Source organism: Mya arenaria, chromosome 6, assembly GCF_026914265.1.
Source record: "Mya arenaria isolate MELC-2E11 chromosome 6, ASM2691426v1".
In the NCBI taxonomy this organism is placed as follows: Eukaryota; Metazoa; Mollusca; class Bivalvia; order Myida; family Myidae; genus Mya; species Mya arenaria.
The window spans coordinates 75,313,712-75,329,145 of record NC_069127.1 but is presented as its reverse complement, the minus strand read 5'-3'; the positions used below and the strand labels follow the sequence as shown (position 1 = coordinate 75,329,145).

General features: G+C 34.5%; 2 protein-coding genes across 3 annotated transcripts; one reads left to right on the top strand and one right to left on the bottom strand.

The window, feature by feature from the left end:
• Positions 1-2,342: 2,342 nt before the first annotated feature.
• Positions 2,343-15,041, top strand: LOC128239211 (rab-like protein 3). Of its 2 annotated transcripts, XM_052955753.1 has the most exons (9): positions 2,343-2,406; positions 2,731-2,822; positions 3,420-3,537; positions 4,182-4,284; positions 5,480-5,630; positions 6,377-6,448; positions 6,615-6,644; positions 12,325-12,350; positions 14,666-14,715. In XM_052955753.1, the coding sequence occupies exons 1-8, from the start codon at positions 2,361-2,363 to the stop codon at positions 12,334-12,336; spliced, it is 624 nt and encodes a 207-aa protein (XP_052811713.1). In that variant the 5' UTR covers positions 2,343-2,360; the 3' UTR covers positions 12,337-12,350; positions 14,666-14,715. The 2 variants fall into 2 exon arrangements, with proteins under 2 accessions (XP_052811713.1, XP_052811712.1); XM_052955752.1 differs by lacking the exon at positions 12,325-12,350 and having other exon boundaries at positions 14,666-15,041.
• On the bottom strand, positions 8,730-12,910 carry LOC128239210 (uncharacterized). Its single transcript, XM_052955750.1, has 2 exons — positions 12,268-12,910; positions 8,730-11,505 (listed from the first exon to the last, which is right to left on the bottom strand). Exons 1-2 carry the CDS (start codon positions 12,737-12,739, stop codon positions 10,100-10,102), a joined length of 1,878 nt encoding a protein of 625 aa, XP_052811710.1. The 5' UTR covers positions 12,740-12,910; the 3' UTR covers positions 8,730-10,099.
• Positions 15,042-15,434: the final 393 nt, after the last annotated feature.

Here is a 15,434-nt window from a genome sequence, read left to right as displayed (position 1 = left end):
AAGATGCTCGAAAACAACGGTGGCACAGCTGAAAACAACAAAACGGAAAACATTTTTTTCCCCAGCCAAATGTCCTATTATCGTGAGTTTACAAGAAATGACCCCAATACTGTCTCCGATGAAATCTCCATTTCGTTCTCCGCTTTACAAAGCATCGCCGCCCAAAAAACGTGCAAAGAAAAGCACGTCAGCAAGAATACTCTTTGAACAAACTGACTGCAGCATTTCCCCAGAACACCAGAAGAATAACATAAGCTTTCCTGAACTTGATATATTAGAACTCGATTATGACACTGCAATTGATAAAACTGTGCATTTTCTTGAAACCATTGTGGAATCAAGCCCTGCAAGCATCAATGAAGAGGTTAAAAGTTTGCCAAACAGAAAACGTCAGACTCAAGAGGGCTCTATCGAATCTGAGAAATTAGAAATATGTGATACTGCGTTCAAATGTAGGACTGTGAGTATTAAAAACAGTGATAAATCAAATCTTGAACACAATACGGATATTGCTGAAGGTGTCCCACGTATAACAGTGACAACTAATAAAGAAACAGCATTAGACAAGTCAACGAGTACTTCGACTGAAAGTGGAACCACTAGTATAAATAAATCTTCCAAATTGCAGTACGCAGATACAAGCCTCTCAGAAGTAACTGGTAAAATTCAAAAGCTTACTCCAGAAGTAGTCAAATTTCCACAGCATCTATACGGCGCCTTTCCGTCATGGCTTTTCTCGTGCTGATAAAGCCCAGATCTGCCTTTATACGACTTTCCGCAGTGACGGCACATCAACTCCTTTCCAGATTCCTGAAATTATACGTTTTCTACGTATACTTTATATATCATTAGACGTTTATGATCAATTTTTTTACAAACATTTACAGGACTTTATCTTTATATCATACAGCATTTCAACGTTTGCACAAACAACATTAACAATCAGTTTGACAGTTTGCAGATTAACTGTATTGTCATATATGATCATTAAATCTGACGCTCTTTACAATTTTCGTGAATTATGCTTACATCAAGAAAATAATTCCGTAAGCGAAAACAACTATAATATTTTTAAAAGACGTTTAATGGTAATTATCATGTAGAAATACGTACCATTCTGATAGATGTATATCGGATTCTGAAATAAATTAAATAATGCAATTAAGAATCAGATGTGAAAAGACATTACCACATCGAAGAGATATTCTGAGATATTCTAGTACTTTTTCGTAGTATTTTGTATTCAGAATAAGTCCTAATGACTTCGTGACAGCAATAGATGCGTTGAAAAAAAACGTTCAGACGATGTACTCATGAATATTTTGTTCAGACTGTGTACTCGGTAAGAAAGGAATCAATAACTTTCTTAAAACACCGAGAAAACAATGGAAACTTGGCACGAATGATACATTTACTAATTAAATCATTTTTTTGTAGAAGATCTCGACTTAAATTTGCATTTAGCGCTGAAATACCCGAATAAAGTACTTGTTCAGACGATGTACATACAAAAATAAAATTTGTATCGAGTTTCAGGCCTAAACCAAGAAGCCCTCGGACGAACGAAAGGCACGTAAGTATATTATATCATTAGGCGGGTACTCTGCGCCTATTCTGCATATCCTGAAATATCAGTAACAATGAGCATACCCCTTATTTCGTGGTCGAATCGACGGTTTTTTCAGCCATGTTGTGCGGACAATGTACTATAGAGATCACGTGATACTCCCCGGTGACGTACGAACTCACAAACTCATTTCAAATACTACCTATTATACCACTGTACCCATTGATTTTGTATCTTCATATCTTTGCATTCAATTAAAGAACGACATCACACACAAAAAACTTGCACACGCACACACGCACACCGTCTCCGTGACCTAATGGTAAAGGAACCCGTCTGCGGAGCGGAAGGTCGTGGGTTCGATCCCTGGCCGTGTCATACTGAAAGACGATAAAAGTTGGTACAAGTAGCTCCCTTGCCTGGCACTCGGCATTTAAAGGGTAGTGCTTGGAAAAGTGGTGTAGTCAGTTCTGGTTTAACCCAGGAAAGTTGTATCCCGTATATTGGTGCTTAACACCGAGCATGTAAAAGAACCAAGGGTTCTCTTCGAAAAAGAGCTAGGATATCGCACCCGTACTTCCTTGTATCCCCCACTGTCTCTTCCGCGTGCTGTCCCTTCAGCAAAAACAAAGGACCCCGTTGTAAATAAGTGCAAGGTCTACAGAAATACATACATACATACACCCACACGCTCACAGATATAACCATCAGTCAATAAGGAGTCTGGTGTGCTTGGTTTTCGCTAATGTATAGTCGAAAAGCTAATTAAAACTGTTGTGTGCAGCGTGTAAACATGGCAAATGTTGACAAAGTTAAAATACTTGTCGTCGGAGACTCAGGTTTGTAAATTAATACATTTTTGACTAGTTGAAAGATATAAGACCCGTTTAAAGTGACGATGCACTTTTTTCTTTTATATAAGTCTATTTCTCTTGTATTGACATGTTGTGGTAATGCAATAGTAATTCGGATAACTGATATGAATAGGTTACATACCACTATTTTTTATTTTAGATATTCAGTTTCAAATTTATATAAGCATGTTTACTGTATGGCATTTCAATATGAAGTGCCAGCCTTTTTGCTTTAAAATAGGTAAAGATGAACATGCATAGTACATTCTTTGTAAGTTACAATACTACAAAATGTTACTTACTTTCTAGGTGTAGGGAAGACATCACTGGTTCATCTGATCTGTCACAACGAACCAACAAACAGTCCAGGATGGACTATAGGATGCTCAGTGGATGTGAAAGTATTATTTCTTTGCTCTTCACTAATGCAGTGCTGTAAAATTTAATTCAAGATTATTTAATTTGTACAGTTAATGTCAGAGAATACTATGGGACATTAAAATATATAAGGATTGTTAATCTTCTGGCAATAACCCTACAAATTATCATGTACAAGTAACATTGACATTGTAAATCTTTAAAACAAAAACTATTATGATTTATTGTGAACAACTCTACATTGTTCCCATGAACAGGCTAAGCATCTTTTATAGATAATAATTAGATTTGATATAGGTTGTAATTCATTGAAAGGCCTGACAATATCAGACGACACTGTCAGTCAATCAATTTGCAAATAAAGTTTTAAACATAAATGGCAAATTTAATATGTTAATGTGAGACTGAAAGTTGGACAGTAATGCAGCATCCACTTGAACCTGTACTTTTTTCAATTTGAACTACTACAAATGTTCTGGTAAGACAGTGATATGTTTTTATGCGTAATGAAGACATGACTTTTAATGACAAACAGTTAGTATATAAAAAGCTGCAAATGTCATGAATGATAACCATGACTTCATGGTTGTATCTCTGTATCATTACACTTTATTCAACAGCTGCACGAGTATAAGGCTGGTACAGCTGCAGAGAAGACCTTCTTTGTGGAACTGTGGGACATTGGAGGCTGCACGGGACACCAAAATAGCCGCTCCATTTTCTATAACCCTGTTCATGGTAGGAAATTACTGAAGCAAGGCAGACTTTAGTTTAAGTTCATCGAATACATTTTAGCTTTTTTTATGATGACCTAAGCTAACCATAGTCAGGCTACTATTGACCCTGTAACTACTTTGTAAGCCAGTTAGACCACAATATCCTAGTACATTTTTTGTATAAGTAACGGTTAGTAGGTTTACTAAAAAATATTTACAAGATGTAGTCAGAATTTGTAAATGCTATGAAAATTTTGCATACTGTCACAAAAATGTTCATTTTACTGTAACTGGGTAGAAATAGAAGTTGCCTCCCTTTAACTATAGATTTGCTGTTAATATAATCAGGCTACTAAGTAGTTGATCCTGCTTACCGCTAGACCACACTATTATAATATATTGTATTTATAAGTAACAGTTAGTAGGTTATACTACAAATTGATTACAAGTTGTAATAGGAATTTGTAAATGCTATGATTATGTTGTGTTATCTCATCAAAATGTTTGTTTGGCTGTACCAGGTATAAATAGAAGTTGCCTCCCTTTAACTAAAGATGTGCTGTAAATATAATTTATTATTTTAGTTTTCCCCTCCAGTCCTAGGAGATCAAAACTATTTTTGTAGGCTCTATGCTGTAACACTGGATTTCCTGTCTGCTTTTTCAGGTATTATTCTAGTACATGATCTCACAAACAGAAAATCACAGCAAAATCTCCGGAGCTGGCTGGCTGAGGTGCTGAAGAAAGACAACAAATCTTCAGGAAATGGGTAGGTTTAAAAATCTGTGATTCTTATGTTTGCAACAGCTGTTTAACTGCCTTGTTGACGCCCCTTCCTGTCAAATGACTGTCACATGCCTTTAATACTGTTATGTTAAAACTTATTTTTTTCAAGGTCATTTTTGAGTGTAGTTATTGTTTCTCAGTATGCAATTATCAACATGAATATGTCCAATTGCGCTGTTTTTATCCCAATATTTTCATTGGTGAATATCAGTTTTATTTTATAAATAATTTGCCAAAATAATACAGCAGGGGTATTGAAATATACTGCCACCGTTTGAACATAAATAATGAGCTTGGTCAGTATCTATATGTTTATACATACTTCTGAATGATAATATTTTTCAATAAATAAACTAAAAAAATGGTACAGCAGGCATTACATTAGTGAAATTTTAGAATTGATGTCTTTCAAGTACAACCTTGCATTAATATTTTTACACTTTGCATATTTCAAATATCTTAAAAAGGCCAGGTTTTAAATAAAATAAAAACCTCATAATAATATGTATTAAACATTTCGTAGTCATACATAAGGTTATGAAATGTAATGCTCTGCAACTATAGAGTTTCACTGTTTTGATTAGCGGTATTAAATCTGATTTTAAAATTTACTAAATCACTGGGATGATAAAACAATTTTAAATTTGATAAATATAATTTTTTATATAATATAAACATATATTTTAGAAGAAAACCTCTTCAAGTTATTTCGACTTCTAGAGTTACCAGTTTTGATGAATATGTAGGAATTGTTAGTTTACAAAGTATATCATTGTGCTCATCTGTTTTTACGAAGAAAAAAGGTCGAGGTATTGTTATAGCCTTGATGTCATCATTGTCTGTGTAGTGCAAAAACTTGGTCGTACCCCATAAATCCGTCAAAATATTCAAATGGAACTTGTAATACATGTTGCCAGTGACAATCACAGATTTATAACAAGGGCCAAAACTCTGACTTGAACTAGTGTTAAATGATGCCCCTTTTTGAAATTTTTGTTTAGTTTGGCCATAACCCAAAATCAATAAGAGATATTCAAATGAGACTTAGAACATATTTTGTCAGAAATAGTAAGTAAATATATAGGCCCATTATGCTGACATTAATAATTACCCTGTAATGCCCCTTTTTCCACAATAAAAGGCAAGCATATTTTTTTTAAATTACACTCTGGTTTCAGCTTTGAAATGGATCCTGAACAGTTTGCTGGGAACCAGATTCCATTGCTAGTCATTGGGACGAAGGCTGAGCAGGTGGAGACGATGAGAAACAAGGGAAAATCTCGTGGATCTTCAATGGCTGATGAGTTTGGAGCTGATCAGATTGACCTGGTATATATGACCTATGACTAGCAAAAATAGGTCTTATAGATGATGTAAGCGAGAAATATGAGGTCATGGTTACCGATGACTAAAAATAGAATGGCAGCGCCCATGGTGTAACATGTTTTTAACATCAGTGATAAATTTACATTAGTCTTTTTGATGAGTAATATATTTGATATGATGCCAAAAACTGATCATTTACTCTTGAGACTTATTTCCGCTTCTTAAAGTTTCTATAACATGGTTGAATCTTTTGAGTTTTCTTGGTTTGTTATCACCTGCTCTACCACCTGGCTTGTAAGCAGGGTTTCCTGGGTTCAATAATCTGAAAGGCCACTTACTTTTCTGAGCCCGTGACAAGTACATGCACAGTCTGATAAATGACACCAGAAGTTGAGAACTTGAGGTCGTCAGTATTTTTACCTAGGCTAAAAATCATGGCTTTTTATTTGAGAGGGCATCGAAACAGTCTAAAATCTTGAAACATTATTATATTTGGATTATTTTTTCTATTTAGACCAATTAAATTGGTTTATGAGCCTAAAAATAAAGGAACAAGTATTGTAAGGTGGTGAAAAATATTAGATTTACACACATTGAAAGACACTAGTTTCAGTTCAATATGAAATTAATAATACCCTGTGGCTTAAACAAATACCTTTGATTCTAATAAAACCACTAATTCTTGATTTTGCATTCATTGAAGTACCGTTCTTGTTATTTTCTATTGATTTATTGTATTAATATTTCAGGACAGCCAGATTGTGAAATACCTAGCACCTGGATCCACCAATGCAGTAAAATTATCAAGATTTTTTGACAAGGTTTGTTCCTCAATTTACCACTATTAACTTTAAATGTAGCGTCAGTAAGTTACCTGTAAGCCTTTGTAACATGAGAAGGTATTAATTTGTATTTGCTACAAATAGGCAATAGTTGCATGAGATCAGCGCCTAAAATTTTAAAAACAAATATTTGTTCTCTTTTCAGGTTATAGAAAGGCGATATTATTCACGTGAGGTAGGAAAATACTTTCTTACCTTTGTTTAAATCTTATATTTGAATGCAGTGATTCAGACAAATGCAAGACCAGTGCCAAAAATCATGTACTATTGCACTGTCTTAAGGGGACTTTAAATTAATTGCTAGATTTTTATCCCTGCCTGCCTCAAGTTTTTTTGCTGTCATTTTAATTTGATTGACCAAAAATAAAAAATGTTGAACTAGGTTCTGTATTTGTGTATTACTGTCAGGAACAGGTGTTTATTCATACCAGATTGTGTTGATCTAAACATTCATCTGAAAAAAGGTGATTTGTTATGACGGTGTTATTGGTTTGTCCAGAAACACATGTATATGGTCCCTTAAGCAATTAGAAAGGGTTTGAACACATATCCAAGGGTGAAACAATCATCTATGAAAACAAATGTCAGCCCTGCCCCCATTAAAAAGTAGTTTTAGATGAAAATCTAGCAATTATTTTTATTTTTTATTTTAATGCATTATTATTTTTATGACCAAAACAAAAAAGGTATATGATGTGTGTACTGATAAACTATAAATATATTAGTTTTTCCAATTCATAGCTACATGGCAACAAATTCCCCTGTTAAAAATGCCCAAATATCACTAGTATTTTTTTTTATCTTAACACAATTTATTTTTTATTTTGATCATTAAGTCTGATCAGTTTTATATAATAATGCATAAAAAATTAGTAAGTACTTATACATCAACCTATTTAATGCACCTTTAAGAAAGCTCTGCCTAACGTATTGCCTCTGCCTATAATTAGTTTTGAGAATAAGCTGCATTTGGGCTCAGAATTATGTCTCCCCACCCCTTATTGGGGAGACATTTTTTATGCTATGACCATCAATCTGTATTTTACACTTTGTTTCCGCTCAATAACTGTAGAACACTTGAACCCAGGAACTTTATACTTTGTAAACAAGTTGGTCATAACCAGTAGATGATCCGTATTGATTTTGAGATCAAAATGCCAAAGGTTAAGGTCGCAGTGAACTTGAGTTGATAAAACTGTTTCTGCTCTATAAAAAAAGATCCTATGGATTTCAGAACTTCATATTTGTTATGCAGTTGGTCATGACCAGTTGATGACCCCTATTTATTTTGCGTTAGTAGGTCAAGAGTTTAAGGTCATGGTGACCATGTGGTGAAAAAAATACAGTTTCCTCTGAATAACAAAAGAACACTGGAACTTCATACTAAGTATGCCAGATGGTTATGACTATATGATGACCCCTATTGATTTAGGTATCAGAAGGTCAAATGTCAAGGTCACGGTGACCATCAGGTGAAAATCAATATGTCAGCGATGATCTTTTAGCTGAAAAATATTTTCCACTGAATAACTACAGAACGCTTGCACTCAGGCACTTCATACTTTGTATACCAGTAGGTCATGCATAGTAGATGACCCTTTTTGATTTTAATGCCAGTATATCAAAGATAAAGGTCAAATGTCAAGGTCACAGTGACCTTGAAGTGATCAGTTGATGACCCATATGTTGGTCTCCAGTCCAAAAGTATATCATATACTTTTTTTCTCACCTAGGACCACATGATGGGGGAGACATAAAAAGCAATCTTTAGTTAGGTTGCATTTGATTGTTAGATATTTGGAAAAGTTGTGGCAATGTCACATACAACAATAACATGTTATAAAGAAGTATTTCAAACACTTTCAATGCATGTTGCATTAGATTTGTATGTCTTAAAAAAAGTTTATTTAAGCTTTAACTCTGTATCATTTTCAGTAAGTCTAGTAATTGAGTTATTGTGGTCGTCATACAAAAACTTCATCCTTGGAAATTACTGAATAAATGTTAATTCCACATGAAACTTTGTTTACCTTTTTGCCAGTGACAATAGGTACATTTGTTGAAAGGCCCATAACTAAATAAAGTCTTGAATACCTTCTTCAACTGAAAAAAACCTGAGTCATGGGTCGGCATTCGCACCACTGTGCTGTAGCTTATACACAGAGCAAACACATTCACTGCAGGGGATAACATTTTTAGTAGTATTTAAAATATTTATCATATGGTCAATACTTTTGTTTTAAATGTGCAAGGAAATACATACAGAGATTCAATGCATTTATTATATTAAATAAACATGTAAATATTACTAAATATTATTGTTCATCCATTGGAATGTGTAAGAAAAACTAGTACATAAACATAACAATATAATTTGTTCATTAAACTATGAATTTTAATGGACATGTATGAACATAGATCCCTGTCAATATCAGTAGTTGTTTACCAGTAACCACACTGTATGGGATCCCACATTCCTAAGATTGTTTAATGTAGGTGAATTGTTTACCAGTAACCACACTGTATGGGATCCCACATTCCTAAGATTGTTTAATGTAGGTGAATTGTTTACCAGTAACCACACTGTATGGGATCCCACATTCCTAAGATTGTTTAATGTAAGTGAACAGGTAAATGTACATACCCCAGTGAAACAAAATACTTAACTTAATACATGATATGTTTTCAAAATTAGACTTTAATATCACATAACAAATTTAAATATAATGCTGATATATTCATGGCAATAAAACAAAGAGTTTGAACACAATAGTGGAGTATCAAGCCTTTATACTACACTATAAAATTTATTTTTACAACTAAGTTGACTTGAAACAAATATTATTTGATCAAACAATAAATGGCTTTATATCTGTATGTGAATATAAATTAATGTTTCACATATATTTCATGAAAAACACTTTTAGAATGATTTTAATTTAAATTGTATTTTAATTGAAAACAAAAAATATGTCATGGTTAACATTTCTACACAGCATTGAATTTGTTGCATTTAGATACCACTAAATCACTTCATGAGATCATAAATATGGACATATTTCTGTAAACCTTTGCAAATAAATATAATTTATGAGACAAAACAAATTTTAAAGTTTGATATATGATTATAATTCATGAAATAACTTATCAACCACTTAGGTCAGTGTATAAATAACAAAATAGTAGCCACCGCTAAACCCATAGTATAGCTTGTGTCATAGAAATATAGTATAGTGGTGTCTCTTAAAAACTTAAAAGATTTTTTATGAAACAATTAATTGCACTCATAATATGCTGATATGTGATAAAACTATCATATTATGACTCATTGGCCCGATTGCTGAATTAAAACCTCGTGACTTTGAAGGAGGTATATTATATCATTTTTCTTTTGATACCGAAAATAAGAAAACGTTTTAAATTCCAAAACAAAAAGCATTTGTTATCTACCTTTACATTTTGATTGTATTTTAACTCGTTTTCATTTTCATCTGGGAGTAGTATTACTTGTTATTGGTCCCAGTTTTCATGTATTATTTAGTTATTATGTTCATTGGAGAGTCGGACATTACATCTGTTGTGCTGCTGGAGTTGTAACAGCAGTTGTAATGGAGAAACTAATAACTACATTTAGACAGTAAATTCATCATTGTCATCGGAATCTTGCCCGTGCTTTTGAATTACACTTTTTACAAAGACATTACTTGCACGTATGTGATGTGGTTTGTTTTCTATTTTCTGGTAGAAGTTATTCGTGGTTATTTGTACACTTTTACGGCCCTTTAAATCAGTCCAACAAGTCGCTGGAAACGTGACCTTGTTTTCATTTGGCTTATTATCTTCTATGTTCTCAATACTGACTGTAGCTTCTTTTTGACGTTTTTCTTCTAGATTTTGTCGCTTTTTGGAGGACCTGCTCCTTTGTCTTTGAACTATATGCTTGTGTTCCTGAACTGATGAACGTGTAACCGCAGTTTGTCTTTGAACTGTATGCTTGTGTTCCTGAACTGATGAACGTGTAACCGCAGTTATTGGTTTATTTCGTACCCTATCATCTTCTGTAGAGCATTCTCCACTACCCGGACAGTTAATGCTGGCATTGGATTCGGAGCTTTGGGAAGATATCGACGATTCAGACGTTGTTGTACTATCCAATGGATCTTTCCTTAACTGTCCAGTGCCCCCTTGTGGATATCTGCTTGCAAATGATCCAGATATGTCTTCGATTGTTGAGAGCTGCTCTTTTGGCCTTTCAGTGGTGTGTGTCTGATGTTCATACTGCTTATGTTTTCTTGTAGCAGGTGGGGGCATATACATGGCAACAGCTGAGTAGGTTTTTACGCACGAGAGAGGATGTAGTGACTTTAGACACAGCTCATGGCATTGACAGTAAAGTACATCGTCTACCGTTCCATCATAACGATCAATATCTTCCAAAATGGCTTGATATTCCATCTTCTCTCTTCCTTGCGTGTTTGTAACAAGCTCAGAAAATACAACTTTAAATACGCATATAACATTTTGCATTCTCCCGTATTCCAAACATTCTTGAATCACTTGTGCCCATAGATTTTCCTGGCAGCCTGCTTTCTTGTCTGTATCTATAACTTGATTATAAAGTTCATCGGACAATATATCTGCACTCTTTAACTGATCAGCTGCATTTGTAACACATGTATTCGCTACAAGTCTGCATCTTAGGCAGCATAATTTTGTTTTAATTGGGTCAAGGTAAAAAAATTCCCCGAATGTTCTCCATACATTTTCTTGAATATCTTGAGAAAGTTCTTCGTATGTACACAACCAGTTCTGCATAATGTCGAAATCTTGTTCTACCAGCAAGCATAGAAATTTTCTTAAGTTATTCTTCTTTCGCCTATTATTGTAATTAATACGTCTAGCATCATCAAGCTTGATCCATTCAGGCAATGTTATTTTTTTGTGGGCTTTGCAACTTTCAATTATACCACACATATTCCATTGTATTGCCTTTGAGAGACATTCTCGCTGAAACTGCTCATACTTTTCTTTTGCATCTGAAAATTAAATAAACATCGTTTACGAATAATTACTTACTTGGTCTGCTTGGAACACACTATGTGTTCGCACACTATAAATTGTATCTGTGAAGAACGAATTTTCGAAACATGGTTCTGAATATCTTGCACAATTCAAAATAATCTAATACTCAATTATGGCAAGTTTAGTAAGTACCAATTCTCAAGTATACGGAGAATATATTAAAAAAATTGCCATAATTCTTTACCGAAAAAATACATTTACTCGAAATAGTTCATCGATATTCTCAAATAAAGCTGCAAACGCAGCAGTGAGTGTTCGCTCGAAGATAGATGTGACCTACCTCTTAATTGTGTTTATCGCTTGTGACTTTATTTAGAGTGTATTTTGTTTTGTGGAAGAGAAAAAAATAGTCTAACACAAATATAAATGATCTTAATAGAGAATACAAGGCTTTTATTAGCAAGAAACTTTCTTATAACCATGAATAATAGGTCATAGGGCGCTGAAGACCTTTCAATTACATGTATATATTTATATGTTTGTAGCATGTCAGTGTCGCCGGTGTAGCATATTCTAGTATATCTTGCATTCAACACTTTTTTTAGATATTTTCAACACAATGTTAGAGCAACAGAACTGAACATGTTAATTTGCCAAATCATAAAGATGTATTCAATAAGAAATAATTTAAGACTTGCATAGCATTTAAAAACGCGTATTAATTAACTAGTTAAACTAAAAGGTGCACACACTTGTCAACCATAAAAAAATCCTACCTTTAGGAAGTGGATCTGAAACAACATTTCTCACAGGTTTTTTCAACGGTTTTGTAGATGGATCATTGAAGGACGCCGACTTGGTCAGTCCTGTTTTAATCTCCTTGTTACCTCCCGGCTGGTGAATTTCTGCCCGTACCTGATTGATAAAGTTATCTTTCCCCCATGCAGACATGTGTTCACTAGATGACTTTCCTTTTGTTGGCATAGGCGGTGATCTGTTTAAAGTTTCAGTTTTACTTTGGCAACGTTCTGTTGGATGCAGGCTTCTGTTTGCGTTAGAACACACACCTGGCATTTTTATTTCCTCCAGCTTTCTCTCTATACAGTCTTGTCTCTCATTTATTTTCCTGATACTATCCACATGCTGCTTGTTCTGTAAATGCACCTCCTTTTCAATAGTGTCCACCTTCCCTCGAATATTTAGGAGGATGTCCAATATTTGTTTATACTCCATTCGTGCTTCAGCCATTTGAGGTTTATGATTACGAATACAGATTTTTCTAGCTTATTTTTTTGCAGTACTCATGCCTTACTCTAGAACAAAGTGCAGGTAGGAATCACTCAATTATATGTACCATACACATATATTGTCCCATAACGATTATAATGAAGCGCATGTTTTAAATGTCCCCACTAAATGACTTACTGCACATGGCTTTGTTAACTGCTATGCTTCGATTGTTCGATTGAGTAAGCATTCCTTTCTATATTTAACTAAGTTAAAAAATCCCCTTATCACATGATATGCATATCAGATTTAAGCGCGGGAATGATTTGGTGAATTTGGTAAATTGTTAAATTTGAAGTATTGTTATTGAAGCATGAATAGCATCAAGAATGTGATATACAGGTAATTAGTGGAGTTATTTTAAAATTGTTGAACATTTTTCACTGACATAGGCACACGTAATGAGTCAAGTGATTTAAGAATATTTTAGCATTTTTGTTTAATCATAAACAGTAAACCATACCTCTATAAACAAATTCAGTCATCGATAATGTTTTATCATATACCGTGTACTTAAAGGTACGTGATAGGCACTTTAATGCATCAAGGTTATACCAAGCAACTGGTCAACATAGTAGTAGTAGTGTACTCTGTACCCTTCCCCTAAAAAAATAAAGCCCACTAATTGAACATAAAATCCCATTAATTATTGTAGTATGCAGCTTCATCGCGTAGGTTGAATGTATGAACAACTGGTGTGATACCTAGAACAGTTTTCATTACATTGTTTTAACTCTTGTCATCATATTACAAGTTCAAGCTAGCGTAAAATCGGAGTCCGCCCGGTTAGCTCAGTCGGTAGAGCGTTGGACTGTTAATCGGACAACCCGGGTTCGATTCCCGGGCGGACCAGGTCACTTCTGTTGTGATTGGTTATGAAATCCTTTCTACGACCAATCGCATTGTACCACTGCCCCTGGCATGTATAGAAGTTGTCAGTTCCTTGCAGAAGTGAAGGCACCTAGTACTGGTTCATCGCCCAGGATAGGTGTGCGGTGGTTGAACTGTCACTCTGGGACCCTTCAATGTGCTCACGCCGGGACCCGGAGTATAAACTACTAAACCCACCCACCGCGTAAAATCGGATATGAATGTGTATCTGATTTTGACGACGAAAGACTGAGAAATTCATATTAATCTGACTTTATCCAACGATCGCAAGAGGATGTTGTGCTAGATGATGCTAGGAAGCGGTCTTTGAGCGACGCAATAAGCAAACATCAGAAAACAATGATACGTTCCTTTACCGCCACTATCTTATGGATCAATAGAATAAGTCATTTAAATAATAAGAAAACAATATCCTACCTACATCTGATCGAAGACTACGGTAGTGGGGAGGCCTGGATACAGGCGACTTTGAAGAGACAGTACCTATTTGATAGGATTCAAAGAGTTACAAACCTGAGATTACGGGCTCGCTGGCACATTAAGAGGGGGCGTCACGCGGAATAATCCAGACGGCCCGGTGCAAAAGGTCGAACGTTGGGCAGAAAACTAACTTGAGAGGATTAAAAATGCGCCAAAAATTATTTACTATTATTGACCGTCGTTATTTGAACAGCTGGCGATAGTGTTTATAAGCTAGTATATTTGTATAAATTTGTTTGGAAAAAAATAGATATCGAACATTAAGAATTTATTTCCTTCTCAATTGTCCTATCACATGTATCATACATTGCATGGAATATACAAATGTCGTTAAGGGCCTTCAACAGTTCTAATGTCGTTTTTTGGACCAAATCATAAAAATGTTTAAAAAATAAAAAGTGTGTTAAAAGATAGTATGCAATGCAACGTGCACCTGTGTAGGTTTAACAGTTAATAGTGAAGACTAACTTGATTTGAACTAAAAAATCTTGTCTTATCGGTATCTCATTGTTTCAGGGTCAAGGCCAAAGTCAAGGGCACTTCAGTCCACCGCCAGAGAGGAGAAGATTTAAAAACTCTCATGTGGATTAAAACATGAACATATTTTATTTACATGTTATTGTGATATTTTCCTTTTTTTCAAAATGACTGATGCATGCAATATTCAAACATATACTATATTTTGATGGCTGTGTTATAAGGACATCAACGTACTTAGATAGTATTGATTTGCCTGCAGACGTATTTATAATATATAACCATGACTAATAGTTGGTATTAAATATTTAAAATTATTAGTTTACTCATTTAAAGAGCTTTAAGGTAAGGTAATGCTTAACCATCGTTTTAACTGTCTGCTTTATTAATTGTTATCTATAATGGTAATGTGCAATAAAATTAATGAATACATCAAAGATAGTCTTATGTTTTTATATGAAGATGAATACACAAATGTGTTTATATTTGTGCATGAGAAAACAGCTACCTCTAAAAGTAAGCTCAAAAGCCAGATACCTACTATGGTTTTGTTTAATGACACCATGGTCAAAAGTCAAGGGCCAAACTGATAAACAAATGCGCACAAACGCGAACATACACATACCACACTTCTATGTCAACCAATAGCAGTATGGTTAATGTTATCTGGTTTATGAATCCAGCCCAATGAAAGGAGTTGTCATACCTTTTTCACTAAACATGTACATGTATTCTTATTTAACTGGCTTTTTGGGGCGCCTAATGTCGTCATGTAATTGGGGGTGGCACCATGCATTGCTGATGTACG

What these genes read in the sequence shown, in the direction of transcription:
- LOC128239211 (XM_052955752.1), top strand. Translation starts at nt 2,361, where the DNA reads ATGGCAAATGTTGACAAAGTTAAAATACTTGTCGTCGGAGACTCAG. An exon ending in GATGCTCAGTGGATGTGAAA is followed by an intron (nt 2,823 to 3,419) that starts GTATTATTTCTT and finishes TTTATTCAACAG; the next exon opens with CTGCACGAGTATAAGGCTGG. An exon ending in TATCAAGATTTTTTGACAAG is followed by an intron (nt 6,449 to 6,614) that starts GTTTGTTCCTCA and finishes TTCTCTTTTCAG; the next exon opens with GTTATAGAAAGGCGATATTA.
- LOC128239210 (XM_052955750.1), bottom strand. Translation starts at nt 12,739, where the DNA reads ATGGCTGAAGCACGAATGGAGTATAAACAAATATTGGACATCCTCCTA. An exon ending in TTCAGATCCACTTCCTAAAG is followed by an intron (nt 11,506 to 12,267) that starts GTAGGATTTTTT and finishes TTTAATTTTCAG; the next exon opens with ATGCAAAAGAAAAGTATGAG.